The sequence below is a fragment of the Dermacentor albipictus genome, chromosome 1 (genome assembly GCF_038994185.2).
Source record: "Dermacentor albipictus isolate Rhodes 1998 colony chromosome 1, USDA_Dalb.pri_finalv2, whole genome shotgun sequence".
NCBI lineage: Eukaryota > Metazoa > Arthropoda > Arachnida > Ixodida > Ixodidae > Dermacentor > Dermacentor albipictus.
In genome coordinates this window covers 172,224,040-172,243,017 of record NC_091821.1, presented here as the reverse complement: position 1 = coordinate 172,243,017, position 18,978 = coordinate 172,224,040, and the positions used below count along the sequence as shown (strand labels likewise).

At 44.3% G+C, this 18,978-nt stretch overlaps 1 protein-coding gene across 5 annotated transcripts in view; it reads right to left on the bottom strand.

Annotated features, from left to right (window-relative positions):
* The window catches only part of AP-1gamma (adaptor protein complex 1, gamma subunit), a 233,201-nt gene that overhangs the window by 52,482 nt on the left and 161,741 nt on the right, over positions 1–18,978 (bottom strand). For all 5 annotated transcript variants that reach the window (XM_065436802.1, XM_065436803.1, XM_065436806.1 and 2 more), the window contains exons 12-14: positions 6,886–7,013; positions 2,537–2,641; positions 711–879 (exon numbers count right to left, since the gene is read on the bottom strand). In XM_065436802.1, coding sequence (XP_065292874.1) covers positions 711–879; positions 2,537–2,641; positions 6,886–7,013 — 402 coding nt within the window. The remainder of the gene's footprint in view (positions 1–710; positions 880–2,536; positions 2,642–6,885; positions 7,014–18,978) is intronic.

The following is an 18,978-nucleotide window of genomic DNA, read 5'->3' as shown; positions in this document are numbered from 1 at the left end:
AAAAAAAAAAGAGAGAATCACTTGGCTGTTCGTTCCTCGTCAACAACGATGGCCTTCAAAATTAAAGATAAGCCGAACCGTGAACAACGTAGGTCACATGCAGGCACAGCGTCGGTGCAACTTTGCTTAGGTAGATCCAGGGAGGATGAGACAGTTCCCCTCCCCATTATTCTTCCCCCTTTAAAGCCTTAAAGCTACTTAGCTTAGGAGCTTTAATGTTATCTCTATGTTAGTTTTCTTCTCTGGACACAGAAGTTTGATACAGGGGGCATGTTAGAATCGGGCAAAAACTGCTAAATAAATCAGTGGTGCACTTTTACAATGTTCTTGCATTTTATTTAATTTGACCCGCCGCATAATTAGATCAATTTCTTCAGTCCCATCAGGGTTGAACCAATGGAAGTTCACTGTATTACGACGAACAAGTTCTCTGGATCCAGTGAAAGTATGGAACAAAAGAAATACAGCACGAATTAAGATTACAACTCTGACAAAAACCTGGCCCCGGGCGAAATATTAATACAAAATCGATGCCATCTTCCTTTTGTACCGCATCATTTACATGCTTCATTATCAGTAGTTCAATACTGTCCCCCCCCCCCCCCCCCTCAAAAAAGAGACTTATTCAAGGTATGCATATTGAAACAAAAGCGTGCTAACACTTAAAGATTTTGTTCATAAACACACATTTGCAGTGAAAAGACACTGACCGATTCTACAGGAGGGGCACCAATGACTGTGGATGGAGGGTTCTGGGCATCCCTAGGGGCCTGGTCATCAAGCAGAATCTCGTCTTCACGAGCCTGACCATTGTCCAACCCTGCTGAGCTAGCAAGAGACCGGGTCTCCATTGGAGGCATGCGTTCCAAAAGGCTGCCTCTGCAAGTGAAAGCCCTTATTATAGCACAAGTCACGCTTCATGACACGTCGCTCTATCGCTTACACAAAATAGAAAAATGGACAGCTTTCGCCGCTTGGTTCTGTGGTGCATTCTCTTACACGCACCCATTCCTCTTCACCAGAGCAACAGTGCACTAAACATGCTTTGTTAACCATTCCTCCCTTGTGGTTAATACAAACACCTAAACTTGTTGAAAACGCCAAAGAATCCTAACATTAGTGCATTATATTTGCTCTTAGTTCATGGGATTTTTATTTCTTTTAGAGTGCAGCTCTTGGGCGGCCGTTCCTGCGACGAGCGTTGGCGTAATCGAGCAAACGAGCACAGCGAAGGATGAAAGAGCAAACACAAAGCGGGACATTAAATATGCGAGCCGTGAATGGTGGAGACCAATGAGAGCGACCCCTTCAGTGACATGGGTGTCGTGCAGACCTGCCCAACCACTCAATGCGTCTAACTGGTCTCAGCTGGACTTCCCATTTCGTACTATCGTCTGCTCGCATCAGCTATCGCTCGTGCTTGTTTGGTTGGCTTGGTTTAGTCTCGTTAGCGACTGTTTTGACTGTCGTCTCTGATTGTTTTGTAATATGATCACATGTGCGACGCGAATTGTGTAGTACTTTCTGGAAGCCATGCAGCACCATCGATTACACTGGAACCTTGGACGAGTCATGTACAAAAGCCAATGCGCTTGACCTGCACGCAGATCAGATTTTCGACAATTGCCAACTCTGCTACACGTCTCTCTCACATTATTTGCCTCAATATATTGTGAAATGAAAGCATGTATAGAGCTGCGCTCAAATTTCGCATTAGGGAGTATCGTAATTGTTGTTGAATTATTTACAAGACTTTTAAAATGTGGTGTGGTATGGCTGTGCAGCATCCTGCATTTATGCTGCTGAGTGGACACATAGTGTGATGAGTTTACTGGGTGATGGAGATGCACCATTTCTAAGAGTGCCAAGGCACAGAACTCTGTTAACTCACAACTAAGCATTCCACACATGCACTCTTTGGCAACCACTGCCAAGTGAGGGAAGAACAGATTCAGACCCGCATCCAAGAGCAGCAAAGAAATCGAGACTTTCAGCTGCTACTTTCCAGCATTCAACGAACATTTGTAATAAAGCTCTAGGCGAACATTTGCGTGTTTGTGTGCTTCAAGCAGTAATAAAACTCTGTAAAATTCTGAATTTACAACACTAAAGACAGTGTAACAACTGCTCCCTTTGGAGAGAGAAAAAGATTCCTTTTCCACACCTTGATCGCTGCACTAAGATACACACAGCCCAGGTGTTTTCCGAACCAATATGCACACAGATTAATTTATTAAACCTTTCTTTCTGGCTTGACTCAACTTTGACATAAAGGGCACACAAGCCAAATCATATGCAAAATAATGTTGTACCCCTTGTACATATTTATTGGTTCATTTATGCAATAATTAGATAGCCATTAAAAACAATTTTGGCATGACCTAACTGTAAATGTTAAGCAATAAAACATGAACATCCTCCTCCACACAATTTTTTTTGTTATAATATGCTTACTCATTGGCATGCTAAATTGTATGAGCTTGAAGTTAAACTATTCAAAATGTTACTGTATAATGAAGTGCATTAAGTTACACACCTTAGGTGATCGAACTTGGAGAACAGTGAAGAGAATTCAATGGAACGCTGCTGCAGTTCAACGTTCATGTTACCACCGAAAGCATCCACCACTTTTTTTATCCGCCTGCAAACAACATGAATATGTAGGTGAGACATGAAATGGAACAACACACTAAAAGGTCAAACAGATATAACACTCATTTTCAGTATTAACCTGGAAATTACCAATGATTGCTTATTCTACACCTGGCAGAAGCTATTGTTCTGATATCAAGAAATCTTGTTTCATATCTTCTCCTAAAGTTTAGTCGTGACGAATTGTGGTCTTGACATTAGCAGTCGATGGCACAATGGACTATTTACAAAACACTAGGAGCAAGCGACGCTCCCATACTGTTTTCAAACAAAGGACTCGCATTCACAGAATACATTTCTACCTCACGCTTAGCCATTTCAGCCAGAAAGTCTGAGTAACAAGGCACCGCCGAGTGTCACATAGCTGAAATGTGCCTTGTGGTCTTAATATTTTTCCCTCTCCCATTTGACGTCACTGCAGAAGTGATTCTCTTGCATATGTTCCCACACATCTTCTCTATGAACTGTGGCAGCCACGTGTAGTAAGCCTCATGCACCTGCTCTCTGTAGTGTCTTTCGGCACTATCAGCAGGTGCCTGCCACGGTGCTGTGTCAAACAGAGCAGTTCTCATCGATCTTTCTATGAAAAGGTTTATTGTTTCTATACCAGCTTATTCCGGTTTATACCAGCTATACCAAGCTTATTTCCAATCTGAACAACAAATCAGCTGGCGGTCCATTAAAATCCTGCTCACAAGAATTTGCGCATTTTTTGGTAGCTCTGTTTAATAAATCATTAAATACCATTTCATTACCTGCAGAGTAAGAGGTAGCCCACACCATTCCTATTCATAAAAACGGTCCCAAAAGTGTACTAGAAAACTACAGGCCTATTTCTCTAACATGTGTATGTTGCAAAACAATAAAACACATTATATACAGTGCTGTGATGAAACACCTTCAAAGCAATAATTTCTTTTTGAATGTTCAACATGGATTCAGGCCTGGCTTGTCATGTACGACTCAACTGGTAGAGTTCTCCCATGATCTCACTTACTCTTTTGACCTAGAGTGCATAATTAGGTAGAGTGCATAATTTTGGATTTCCGGAAAACTTTTGACACCGTCTCTCATGCATTGCTTTTACATAAATTATCTTGTCTCGGTATACACCCTGCAATACTAGTAGATTGGATTAGGAATTACTTGTTTGGGCGAACACAGCATGTTTTAATAAACGGCACTAAATCAACACCTGTCACCGTAACCTCTGGCGTGCCCCAAGGGTCTGTTCTGGGGCCTTTGTTATATTTAGTCTTTATAAATGACATTGTCCACAATCTAGAATGCTAAGTGAGGTTATATCTTGATGATTGTGCCATATACAGGAATGTAGAAAATGACTGACTACTTCTCGAAAAGGTCTAACACTACAAATGCCTCGATGTCTATCTTTCAGAAAATTTAACATGGAACAGACATATTGAATACTTAACCTTAAAATAATCTGGTATGCTAACCTTTGTTAGACGTAATTTTTATAAAGCCCCCCAGAAAGTAAAAGAACTGCTTTACATAACAAATGTTTGTCCAGTACTCGTACAGGCTTTCCAGGTATGGGACCCTCAAAGCTCTAAACTTATAGAAAAGCTTGAACCGCACTGCAAGATTTGTTTTTGGTAATTATAACATCCGCAGCAGTATTACATTAGTTAAAGAGGACCTTGGTTGGAAAACACTAGCACACTGCCAATTAACTGCAATTAGAATTTTTTTTCCCGAAATTCTAATTGCAGTTAATTGGCAGTTAATAGCAGTTAATTGGTATTATTGAATGCAGGGCGGCAATGCCCGCAACTGGCCGCTACTACAGGGCAGAGGTAGAGCTGCCTTTCCTCCTTTTTCCCGAATTTACTCTGATCTCACAAGAAAAAATAACTTGTACATTTTCCCTCCCCACTTCATCTCTAAACGATGCGATCACAAGCTGAAAGTTCTTGAAATGCGCTGTCGTACTGATGTCTACCGTAATTCATTCTTTCTGCATGCTTCCACACACTGGAATAGGCTTCCCAAGAGCATTGGTGAATGTAAAACGTGTTCAGAGTTTCTGTCTTTATTGTCACGCAGTCTGCCGTAGTATAATATCATCCAGTTTACTTTATATCATTCGGCTGTCATTGCGCTTCATGCGGCAGTGTACCCTTTCCATTTCTGTGTTGCAATTTGGCACCGCAGTTCACTGAAGACCGTTTTGCCGTCGAGATGACTCATTGATGTTGCGTATTTTGTTACTTTTACCACCTGTGCTAGGCTGTTTTAAGTTTTTGTCACATGTTCATTTTCCTCCAATAGTCACCCCCCCCCCCCTGCAATAATGCCCTTGTGGTGCTGCAGGTACTTGTATAAATAAAATAAATAAATAAATAAATACAGAAACTCTCTCCTGCCACAACAGCCTTCAAAACCGCCAGTCAGCTTTCTGAGCTCTAACCCGTAAAATTGTGAATTGTCTTATGGAGGCTAGATTGTGTTCTCTCTTGCAGGATGTACTATCGCATCCAATATATGCTGCACCTCATGGCCGCAGCAATGCTCCCAAGGGAAAAGTAGAGAGGGCTTCCCCATTCAAACAATAAACATACCCCCATACTTTCCGCCATCTGCTTGCACTGTGAACGCCTGCAAACTGTCTGCCACCTGGCTAAGCGCCAAGCTGGCGGTGCCAAAGTCCCTAGAAGTACTACAGTGCTGTCTCCCCTCTCCGCCTTTTCCTTCTCAACAAACAGCCCTGGCAGTGCTGTCTAGTCTGTCTACAGGAAAGCTCCAGTTGCATGCGCCGTCTCCTCATTTGTTGTGAGCATGCTATGCCCCACTGACACTGCGCTTTTCAGTATTTGACACAGAATAACATTGCACCTCTACTGTCACTTCTCGTAACACGCAGTGCCCCATTCACCTTGTTATTATTCCCTTGAATGCTTAATATACTCAGCTTTCGGTGAGAGAGTCACAGTGTACTTCGCAATCACTGCATTGGGCTGATTTGCTCACTTTTCAGCGAGTAGAGAGGACGTGCGGACATTGAACCTAGTGGCCCTCAATTAAATGTGCATGAGAGGAGCTGGTGGAGGCTAACAATGAATGGTGCTACTTTAACACTACTCCCTCCCCTCACCCCCCCCCCCCCCCGAAAAAAGTGGAAGATGTGGGCTTTGCTCCTGCCAGCAGCAAGTTGTCTTTTTGTCCACTTCCATCTCCCTTTACCTTGTATTTCTGCATTTAAATTAAAGATAATAATTCTCAGCCTTCGTTATCCCTTTTCTTCATATGGTTTTATCTAATAAAAAATCGAGACCTTAGGATTCCCTTATTCTTTTTCCCTCATTTCATTATTCAAAGAACTTTATAACACACTGCTAAGTTGGCAGCCCTGCCTGCACTGCTGCTTTACCATTACTCTACTAATGCTGCCGACTCCAACACTCTCTTGTGCTTGTACACACAACGCGCTGCACCTTAGTTGAGGGTCATGCAGGGACAGAATGAAACACTAACAGGAGAGCGAATGTCTTGTGGTACAAGGTGATTTCATACATCCTGCACTGTCTAAATTCCATACATCCTGCACTGTCTAAATTCAGCTGCAATAAACTGCTGCATGTGCACAGTTAAGGACTTTTTTCCTCGATCATCACTCACTCAGAGCGGCACCATTATCACCTGGATTGGTCTTTCTGCACAATGAATGTAAACGATCCAAAATGAAATGCACTGTTAGCGAAAAACGACCTCCACTCTCTTATTCACGGCAAGTGGTTGGCTTATCAGCAGTTCATGAACATGTTGGCGGAGCAGTTCATGAACATTTTGGCAGAGCGCTGCAAGGCTCCGAATTCATGCAATGCTTGACACTGGACGGAAGCAAAAAGAAATGCTTTTTGTGTAGTTCAGAAGCATCTGATTGTGTCCATAGACAAGCATCCTACAAAATCAGAGGCTTGCAATTCTTTGCCAACATGCTCAGAAAGCGTAGATAAGCCGGGTTGTGCTGCTACTTTGGTGCACAAGATGACAGTGAAGATGAACTAACATTAACCGCTGCATTACACATAGCAATCATCTTGTTAACAATATGGCAAAAAACGAACTTCTGCGGTTCTTTAGTGGTGTACTGCAGACCTTTGCATTGGCTTCAGCTTATCCAGTGGTAACTACTGCAGTACCTCCCGCCAAATTCCAAAAAGCTCCCAACCAATTACATACAGAGACACAACAGAAAAGGCAACTTACGGTGCAGACGATGCAAAGCGCACACTTAATTTCATTAGCGATGTAACGGCATACTCCTTTGTTACAAGCTGCACTTGATTGTTGCTCAGCATCTTCTCATAAAAATCTATGACTTCATCTTCAGTGACCTGGAAGGAAAAAAAAAATCATGTAGAACACTGCTAATCATTTCTGAAAGTACCGATAATAACAAAATTTAAAAAATATATTTTACTGTTTCGGAACATAGATCCATTAACATACTTTAAGGCTGATGTTCACACAATTTATAAACACAGTCGACTTCCATTAGGTAATTCGACTCTGACGGGACCAACAAGATTGGTCGGTAGTTGGTACAGCAGGTCGAATAAAACAAGAGCCCGAAAAAACACCAAACCACACCACGATTCATTTGGTAGCATTTTCCCCCGATTTTAAGATGTCCCTAAATCGAATGCACACCCACTTTTTATGGATTCCAAGTATAAAACTAATGTAAAAATGACATTAGACCTCTTAAACAAAGAAATCAAACGTACACCCTGCTTTTTTTAGCAAAAAAAGTGTAGCACCCTTCTGTTTCCAGCAATAAGAAAAATACGAAACCAGCAAACTTTACTTTAACAGTATGGAAGTTTATCACTCCCAGACAACACTGTCGCTGTCTAAGAGACCACAACATGCTCTCCATCCCACGGGTTATAGTGCGTTTGGTATTCTGCATTTATTAAACGACTTCGCAGTTATCGTAAACGAGATGGCAGCCCATGCCTAACAAACCACTTCGCTAGTTTGTCCGGCAGAGCATGCAATTCTCCATGGTCGCCATCTTGTGACAGGAAAGGCAGTGGTGCTGGCTAGGCTGGCTGTGATCCTAGGCTGCTGTAAACAACAGCCGTCCTGGAGCAGGCCCAAAATGGGCATTTTTGATGAGAGGTGACAACAGCCGTCCTGGAGCAGGCCCAAAATGGGCATTTTTGACGAGAGGTGATGTGTGTTCATTGAATTCACTAAGCACCACCAAGACGTATGCTGACACTGCTGGAGTCACCATTCCAGTCATCATTGGGTTTGGGCACGTGTGAAATGACCAATTAAGTTCGAATGATCTGGCTAAGGCTAATTTCAGGATCCAAATGACAGACATTTGGTCCCATAGAAATGTACGGGCATCGGCCAGGACTTTTGATCGAAATAATCAACTAAAGAACAGAAATACCTAAAATCAAATTAACAGAAGTCTACCGTATAAACAAAACAAATTGCAGAACTATTACAGTCGATGGTTGATACATCAGACTGTAATAATCCAGGAGAAAGGTTTATTATATTTGAAGTTCATTCTATACAAAATTAAGGCCATGGTATGCTGTAAAATGGCAGACTTAGCCTATACCGTCATCTAGCGAATGATTATTGGCACCCAGAGGCGATAGCAAAATACTAGGGGTGTGCAAATATCAACTTTTCAATGGTGAAGCAAATTTGAATAATGAAAACCAGTGCAAATCCACTTTAAGTATTTTTCGAATATGAATACTACTGGTTTTGCAAGAATGGTTTTGCCTATACCGTCATCTAGCGAATGATTATTGGCACCCAGAGGCGATAGCAAAATACTAGGGGTGTGCAAATATCAACTTTTCAATGGTGAAGCGAATTTGAATAATGAAAACCAGTGCAAATCCACTTTAAATATTTTTCGAATATGAATACTACTGGTTTTGCAAGAATGCAATATTTTCAATCAACCAGAGGTGTAAAAGAAAAGTGAGTTTATTACACAGCAAATAAAAGAAAAAATTATGGTTACAGTCAACAAAATTCTCTAGTAGAACACTTTTGCTTGACAGTATCATAACTGCAGTTATTAATGTTGTCGTGAAAAAAGGATAACCGCTCCACATTTCGGAGGGCAGCGATCACCCTCCTGCATGTCACAATCTGCCTTTTTCACGGCACGATGGTGCATGCGATGGCCCTAGAGGATTAGTCGAAAAACGCTTTGGAGGGACACGCACGTATCAAACATATTGAGCGAAAGTCCTCTGAAAAAAATATATATAAATAGACAAAGTGCCTGAACGCACACTGCAGCAAACACTCATGCCGTGTACTGCATTGGAAATCCACCGGTATAGAGCTCTATGTTGGCGCGGTGCCGAAAATGTGCATAGCGTAAGACTGCAACTCCACTTTAAAAAAGAAAGTGGCCAAGGCTTCATTGAGACTGCACAGTGAACCATGCAGTTGCCACCTAGCATTGATGGCTAGCAAATTTATAAACTGCTGCATTACACTTGGGCGACACATCAAAAACATCACATTGCTGATGAAGTCTTATTGCAGTTGGCCCTCTCTTGCTGGTGGTGGCATTGCATACTTCATGCACTCGTTTAAGGTGCAGTAACACTGGGTCGATACGAGACCAACAAGACGCTAATGCCAATTATTGGCCGACTATTCAGAACAGTGCATCGCTGAGACCATGTTATCATAATAGGCCGACAATGACACAATTGACAGGTGCGAGTTGTCGTAGTGTGACGGGCTTTCTTGTCGAAGCACCAGCAAATCAGCATGCCGACCTTGATTGCTCGACAGAATGCCACGCAATCAGCTGTCAAACCGACAATGCAATATATCCGAAGCGTCTTTGCTTGCATATATAATCGCACTCTAAATGAGTTTAAACATGCCTTCGAAGTTGAAATGCACAAGCATCAATCCTCTCAAGCCAAGCACATGAAGTATGAGCCAACGTTGAACTGTTTAGCGAAGGTTGGTTTAGGCCTGGCCTCATTGAGTTCATGCACCCGCTACCAGTGAACCTGAACTAAAAAATAAGCAGTTACAACAAAGGAAACTGCTCTTATAGTTCAGTTGTGACTCTATGGCAATTTGATATCAACTACTCTTCACTTTGCACAGCACATACACAATGAATGGCTAATGGCAATACAGCGCAGTTCCAACATCTGTAGGTCGCCGTTCCCAAAGGCTGCCGGTCGCATTCGCTACGTAGATGGGTGGGTCTATACGTATTATTAGGTTGACACATTTCTTAATTCCAGAGAAGCACTGTTTACCTCTGCGTCAAATGGGAAACTAAAGACAGTGCATTTGGTACAGAAGCATAAACTGCCTCGCTCAGCTACCGACGGTGCCAGTGATGGCATCCGCATTTTCGTGAGAGAACTACGTGGCCCATAAGTGAGCACTTATCCTGAGCACAGTTTTCTCTAATAATACTTTATGGCACACACAAACTAAGTATGATGAACTTCATGAAAAGCAAGAATCAGTAATAACAGCCTGTAACATATAAGTCCGGATCACAGTTGCCCTTGTTTTAAGGGGCTCGTCCGCTCATATTGACAAGTCGCTGGGTGGAACAACACATGTGCACATGTGTATGTTTTGCTACATTTTTAAATTATTTGATCTCAGCGATGCATCATTTCCACAATATCAAACGTTAATAACGAGAATGAGATGTGGCTATAGATGTCGATGTAAACAAATGCACCACTTTGGCAAATAGAAGCAGAAGGCTGCACTTGAAGACATCTTGAATATGCGAAATGTCTAATGAATGTGTAAAGGAATATACGAAAAGCGAGGTGCAAGCATAGACATCAGTAACAACAAACTTCAAGGCAGACATTTCAGTAGCCGGAGCGCAGCGTGCCTTTGTCAGCCGCACTGTTAGCACAACAGCGCACTTAGGCCACTTACCCAGTAGTCAGTGCGTGCTACGTGACTTCCAGGATAGACATGCTGACCCAGAGAAGCCATTAATAATTAATCGTGATCCACGAAACACACGACCGACACACACTCAACATAGGCGCAAGCATACAAATCAACTGATGAAAGCCCCAGCACCCTTCCAACATGTTTCCAGTGGCCTGCAACAGAGGGCAGCACAGGACCATGAAAAAGGCAGATTCCTTCAACGACACTAGCTACTAACTAGACACACTAGTGTCTCATATCAGCAGGCATCCTTTTGCAAGATGAGCCAACAGTGGACACCGTGCTTACACCACCACCCACGTGGATCTTCTTTTGGGCCCAAAATTTCATCATGCACATATTTTTCAACCTGTGCTTGTAGCCGTGAAAATTGCTGCTACAAGCAAGTGAAAATCTCTGCTGGCTGATGAGTTTATCAAAGTCTTTTAAAAGTGCCGATGTGGAAGAAGCTTTTTCAGAAGCTTTCATTGTTGAGAACATATCTGGGTTCCTTGGTGTTTAAATTTTTCTTGCTTCTTCTAAAGGTAGGTTTTCACTCCACAACTGTGAATTCTGTGAGACGTAAGCAGCACAGACAGAAGCAGATACACACAGCAATGTCCACCCTGTTTACTTCGTGCAGTAGCCACAGTTATGAATGACCACCAAGCCCAACCTACTTCTGTCCATCCTGTTTACTTCATTCACACTGTACCAACAGTCATGAATACCGAACAAGCCCCAATTCCTAAAATTTTTAATCTAGTCTAGCACGAGGGTCTAAAAGCACTGCCAAGCTGCCAAACTTGGTCAAATTTGTAGTTTGGAAACTGCATTTGGCAGTACTCAACTACTTTAGCACAAGTGCCTAAAAATATTGCCAAGCATGGTCAAATTTGTAGTTTGGAAACTGTATTTAGGCACTTAGCCAGATTAGCAGCAGACACATAGGTTTCCACCTGACAGCTGGCGTTGTCCAGATGCATGAAGAGGCAGCACAGTGTGTGTACTTGAGCCGATAGTGTCGGGTAGCCATAAGCACCATAGGCAAATATACTTCACTGCAATACAGTCGGTATGCTTCGCCGCAAACGTGGCTGTAGTGCAGCGAAGCTGACTCAAAAGGCAACTCCGGCGATTTCTTTACCAGGCCAAGGTAATGGAATATATAGGTCCCCAAGAGCCCCCTGTCATACGTGTGATAGTTGAATTGTTTCACAAATTCGAAAATAATTTTAAATAAGCAAAAAAGTGCAAGAACAAAACTGAAACCTAACCGAACAGCCAAGCATATTTCTTCATGTGACATCACAAGAGGTACACCAGTGGGGAAGGCATGCAAAACATGCCAGTCTCGCCCACAGGGCTAACGAAGCCGCCAAAGAGCAGACACTCAGTTGATTCGTGACCGCGCCAGAACTTCAGGTGACAATGTCAGCTGCAACAGCTCTTCGGGTTTGTTAAACATTACTGTAAGAGCTACGATTCGGACAAATTCAATAGAAACAAATCGCTGTTTGCATTCGACCAGCCATCAAGAGAGCCAGAGCCCATGCACAACATATCGTGCTGCAACATGAAGACGAAGGGTAGCCCTAACCACTGATTTTATACGTGCTGTTACGGTTTCGTTTTAACTGGCCATTAATTGTGCGGTGCCACTTGCGCCGCCCTGTCAAGGCGGAGAATAAAAAACATGCAATCAGTTTTCAGTGCATCCCCATTTGTACTGTCAGGCCGTATATGGTGTTGGTTCCTTGGGCTAACAGTTAACGGCAACCGCAGAGTCAGTCCGCCTATCGTCACTACTTGGCATACACTCATAACAAGTGGTGATGAGCAAAAAGGCAATAAAGTTTTTTCAAGTGCATCATCCTTCCGCCCATGAGTGTGTTGTTCACATGAGCACATGAGTGTGTTGTTCACCTGGTGAGTTCGACGCAACAGAAGTTTGTCATGTTAATGCTTAGCTACCGTGAAGCATTCAACAGAGGAGAGGGAGATGCGTGGCCCTGTTACATTCAACGCCTTGAAGCGTTCTTAATTGCCAATGACACTAAGCAGAAAAAAAGAAGTCACTCTTCTTTAGTTGCTGTGGTCAGAAGATGTATGTTCTCTTGTGGGATCTCGTTAAGCTCACCCAGCCACAAGAAAAAAACTTGAAAGAAATTGTTTCCTTTCTGGGGGACCATTACTGCCCCAAGCCATCTGCGGCTGTTCAGCATTTTAAGCTCAATACGCATGTTCGCACAGAGGGCGAGTCGGTCAGTAACTTCGTGGCATCACTCAAGAGTCTCTCGGAATATTGGAACTTCAGAAGTGAGCATGGCAATATGTTGATTGACTGTATTGTGTGCAGCAGCAACAACACAGCCGTGCAGACAAGGCTGCTCGAGAAAGTAGGCCTTACGTATGAAGATTCCCTGAAAACTGCGCTTGCCATGGAAGCTGCGAAGAAAAATGCCAGCAAGATAGCCAGTTCAAGCAGAAGTTCGCTTCCTATGCATAAGGTTGTGGCATCAAAAGGATGTCTCATGCTACTGCTACTGAAAAGAACACCTTGCGTCCGAGTGAAAGCCCATCAGCACTATGTACAATCACTGCAAAAAGCAGGAGCACATTGCCTGAGTGTAAATGAGAAGGGGTTAACCAAGGCACCCAATTTTTATTAGTCATAGCATAAGAAGCCAACAAACACTGACACCAAGGACAACACAGGGGAAATTACTTGTGCTTAATAAATAAAATAAAGAAACGATAAATTAATGGAAATGAAGGTGGACGAAAAAAACAAGTTGCCACAGGTGGGGAACGATCCCACAACCTTCGCATTTCGCGTGAGATGCTCTACCAATTGAGCTACCGCGGCGCTGTTTCCCCATCCACTTTCTTGGGTATTTATGTTTCTTAGTAGAACCCTTGGAGTGTTCGCCAGCGCCACCCCTCACAGACCTTGGCGGCAGATGTAGGAACATCCTTTCTGCCGCACGCGTCACGAGAATGTTATCTTTTTGGGTGAAGTTAACCAGTCAAATAAACCCACACATGCTATCTGAAGGCATCAATGCTGCCGGATTCGAGACCCTCATTATGTAATAAACGAGAAGAAAGGGGGTTAACCGAGGGGCCCGATTTTTATTATTCTTATCAATAATTCTTGAAATTGGGGATCCCATACATTTGGGACCTCGAGTGTCAAGTTCCGTATCTGTGACACTAACAGTGTCTGAATAAGAGGGCTCATCCTCACCTGGTTGGACTAGCAGAGTAGTATCTGTAGAAGCCAACAAACACTGCCACCAAGGACATCATAGGGAAAATTACTTGTAATTAATAAATGAAATAAAGAAACGATAAATTAATCGAAATGAAAGTGCATTAAAAAGCAACTTGCTGCAGGTGGGGAACGATCCCACAGCCTTCGCACTTCACATGCGATGCTCAACCAATTGAGCTACCGCAGCGCCATTTCCCCATCCACTTTGTTGGGTATTTACCATATTTACTCGCATAATGATCGCAGTCACGTAATGATCGCACACCCTGAATTTTGTCATCAAAATTTAATTTTTTAAAAATTTCTTGTGTAATGATCGCACCCCGAACTTGCCGCAGCGATATGTCGTGTGCCAAGTCTAGCTAATAATGATCGAGCTCACCATCTGTCGAATGCTACGCGAACGACTCTTCAAGACAAACCAAGCGGTCTGCACGCACCAACTATTCTTAAGCAGATGCACCATTTCATTCCTTTCATCACTTTCCGCACTTCCATTACCAAAAAAAAGAAAGAAAGCTGCAACCAAACTTGCCTTTATCATGTGTAGGCTTTTAATGGTTGTGTTCAACAACAACAACAAAAAAGGTGCCTTTCGGTTCTTCTCGTGTGCATTCGTGGGCACACAACAAACCGCGAGCGGCAACGATGGCAGCCACGTTTACACTGATACGAGGTGTACCCTATTCATACGGCGACGCTTTTAACACAGCTAAGGTATTCGCCCACCTTTAGCGGAAACGTGCCGTATTAGGATAGCAGTGAAGACAAATGGCGCAGTTTCCGCAGCATTACCACCATGTGTTTCTGTCACAGGCAGCTATGCGCGCTCATTTGTTTTTGTCTCCTCAAAGTGGACATGGCTACGTTATTGCCGCAAACTTGCCAATATTAACGATATTATTCATTACTGATACGGAAGAAATTGTTTCAATATACGTAATGCACTCACAAGAAAAAAAAAATCTCGTTCAGCACGTTCAACTTGCTCAGCCAGCTGTCATTTTTGTTTTGGTGCCCCGAAGTACATGCAGCTGTTGTCATCCCGCAGCAAACGCGGGATGAAAAAAAAATTTTTTTTTTTGCGAGAAATTTCACCTGCGTAATGATCGCACCCATGAATTTCCGTCAATTTTTTTTGTCAAAAAAGTGCAATCATTATGCGAGTAAATACGATATGTTTCTTAGTAGCACCCTGGGAGTGTCAGCCAGAGCCACCATTCACAGACCTTGGCGGTGGATGTAGGAACATCCTTTCTGCCCATATGGGATACGAGGCAAAGAGTGCATCTCATAAGCTAAATAATGAGTCAGCATAACAATGTGTAAAAACACACCCGTATACGTAGTCACATTTAATTTAGGGAAGTACAACTGGCCGCCTTCGAGAACGGCAATGTACCGATGTTCATAGTGCGCCGTGTTATCATTTCTAGCATTTTCTGTATGCACTGTATGAAATGAGGAATGGTGTACAGTATTTACTCGAATCTAACGCCCTCATTTTTTCCGGTAATATGGGTTCAAAAATGGCATGCGCGTCGCCATCAACCTTAACAAGATGGCCACCTCGTACACGCTTCGAGCCTAGCTGCCATAGCTTCCTTTGTGTGCTGCAGTATGTGTGCTTAGGCGTCCACTGTCTGTCTTGTCGTTTTCTGCGCTTGCATGGAAGTGCCGAGTGCGAAGACACGCCGAGTTCATCACGATGGCGCAATTAAGTGATCACGTGTGCGGAGACAGACGAAAATCGGGCCGCATCACGGGCATTCGAAGTTCTCAAAACATGCGTGCTGGACTGGCGCAAACATTAGAGGCATTCTACTCCAGCAGCTGTTGCGTACGGCATGGCTGCGCGCGGCCCCCATTTTGAAAGTGATCTGCAATGGAGACTATGCATCCAGGCACACCATGCTGTGTTCTCATCGCTTAGTTCGCGCTGAAGCGAGAGGCCGCATAAAGACCAGTTCGCTCGCTCCTGCTACCGCACTTCCTCACTACAGCATTTTGATAGAGAGTTTCTGCTGTCAATGAGTGAAACATGTTCATGTGTGCTTGTGCGCACATTACACCATGCTTGTTAAGAGGACACTGCTCGGAATTTGCATGGAGCGGACGCGTCTGTCTCGAGCGCTACAAAAGTTTTATCTTATCCTGGTTGAAGTGGTGTTAAGCCTTCCACTTTCGTTGAGGACATCCCAAACGGTGATCAACACCTGTTGAGCAAGACATTCGACCATTCGCAAGTATTGGGGGCGAGCTCCACCACTGGAAAAGCTGGCGCCACCGTCGGCGTGACGTGGCACGAGGGATCACATGGACACAGCGGCCGCGTCGGCTGCTTCGGAAGCGAGCTGAAAACGAAAGTTTAAAGTCCACCTGCGCTGCGGTTCTGATTAAGTGGTGAGGCTTTACCACTCGACAACATTTGACAGTGCTATAGTAGGCAGTGACTGCCTTTGGAGGCGTGCAGCATGGTAGGCTACTGCTCGGTGCCGCAGTGCCGGAAGTACGCAACAAAGCCCGGTGTGAGCCTTATTCACATTTAGCTGCAGGACAAGCAGCTGCGTGAAGCTTGGCATGCGAAACTTACAACCGGGAGACAGCCATCGGCTACAACTAGGGTATGCAGCAAGCACAGACGCGAGGAAGATTTTTGCTACGGTGCCGGGACTGTGATGTTTGATGAGCAGTGGAAAATGCGCACTGGGACGCTCGCTCGCGCCTGCTACCCGCCTATTGTCATGACGGTTTGGTCTATAAACATGTTGATGCTAGATACTGGCAAGTTCACTGGAACGGAAAGGGAGCGGTAGGACGCACATTAAAAGAAGGCATGGCATATGGTCATTATTGTGTTATGAATTAATGCACTGGATTACGAAAAGGAGCACAGGGAAGTCGCTCACTGAGAAGACCGATAAACATACAGTGCGACCCAACTTAAGAAATAATATTGAAATGTCCAAGAATTTAGAATACAAAAAAAGACTGAATTGTCGCGACGGCACACCACAGCTGCCGGCGTCAGTCTCTATAATGAAATTATTTTTGAATAGCTCTGATACCGTCCACGCAACAATGGTTGCTAGTGTACTGTCAAATGCTCATATGCTGTGGTCTAAAGCTCATGGCACGGTGTGAAAACGTGCTCACAGTGAAAGCAAAACATTGTGCGCAGACATGCATGCAGACACGCAGTCGGTTGCTGCGAACCCCTGCGATCGCTGCGTTGAGGCTTCAATCTGTTATGCTCCATTGGGTTATACAGACAGCCCACTAAAGAGCATATTTCGCATAGTTTACTCTCAGCATCTGCCTACCTTTCAAACAAGAAGCCGGTACAGGAGACTCCATCGCGGCGACCACGCGTAGTGGCGTTCACTGTACGTATTTGGTAAAGAGATAGCGTCTGTAAGCGATTCTGTGCTTTCAGTTTGCCCAAGATTATTATATCGACAGTAAAAAAATTCCCTCATTTTGAGAGTACTTACATAAATGTCCAGCGGGGCTGCCTCGTGGTGTTTTTATTAAGCTCCGTAAGCGAAACCTATGAGGAGCGCACCGCATGATCCCCCATACTATGCAAGGGAGGCGCTTCCAACAGATGGCGACTTCGTAAGTCCTCGCCCCCAATAGAAATTGTTTTATTCCTCACTTTCTGTGTCGCTGAGCTTAAGCTCCGTCGGCTGCTCCACCACGTCGGTGGCAGCACGCGACACCAAGGTGGACACCAAGGCGGCAGTGCCAGCTGGGATTGAAGTTGAAGGAGAAGAGCTCATGGCAGAGGAGATGGCCCACTGGCATACACAACACATAGTCCACGCCGGCAAGCCCTCCTCCACAATCGCACCATCATAGCAGCCGAAACGACCTGGGAAGATGGCGTGGCCCAGGCAGCCACTGCCGCTGGATGATTCCTATACTGCTGTCGTATGGGTACGTTACGGCATAGACTGCTCGAAATACCACCCGATCTACCTCACTGATGAAAGAGGCTGCCCGACTTGCAGAAGAAACCGACAGCGCTCGGGTCAATACCCTAAATATAACACTTTATTTATCACTTCTACCAGTACGGACCGCACTGATGCCTACCTTTGCGTCAAATGCCTCACCATCGCTGGCAAGACTAATGAAGTGGTGGTGCACCCCACTTCACTGCAAGACTCCTGTAAAGGCATTTTTGCCTTACTCGTTGACAATAAGGAAGCCTTGCTCCATCTTCGGCAAGTTAACCCGGAACCACTGGTGTTCCATGCCCGCCAAATGGGACAGACCAAAACAATATTGGTGACATTCCTCGAGAAGAACGTGTCATTCTACGTCAAGAACGCCCAGTGCTGGCTTCGCTGTAACCCTTTTCGACAGAATGTGGAAGCCTGTGTCAAGTGCAAACAAATCAGACATCAGCCGGATGTGTGCCCGGTCATGTGTGTCCCAACTTGTGAGAAGTTCGGGAAGGTTAGCCTTGACATGAACCATATCTGCAATCCTAAATGCATGGTATGTGTGGGAAACCATGCCACGGGCTCAGCGCAGTGTCCACAATGCTACAAGCCCCAGAGGCCCCCTCCTCCTCCAAAGAAGAAGACATCCGATAACAAGCGATCAAGCAAGAAGCCGTCGCCGCCCGTGAAAGGGAAAGAACATTGGCTGGCACTACCAACACCATCGAGCTCACCATCAGGATAACTGCAAAGCCAGGTGAGCTGGGGCTGGGGTATCTTCTCGCTGCTCCTCACTTTCCAACTCCCCTCCCAACCTGACAAATCAATCTTTCCCACTAGCTCAAGAAAACACAATGTTAAGATTCAAAATAGCCCAGATCGAAGCTCAAATCACATCGCTTAACTCCCCTATCCCTAGTAGGTCTAATACATCAGAGGACATGAAAATTTCTAACAACATGCAAACGAGCCCAGCGATTGTGCCCCCCCCCCCCGAAGTTTTGCAGGACCCCCACCCGCCAAGTGCAGGAGCCCCAATGAGTCCAGAATCCTCTTAGATGCAGACACCTACATGGCCCTTAACGACAGAATCACAGCCCTTGAAACCAAAACAGATCAGTGATTTCTTGCCCCAGATATGCGCAT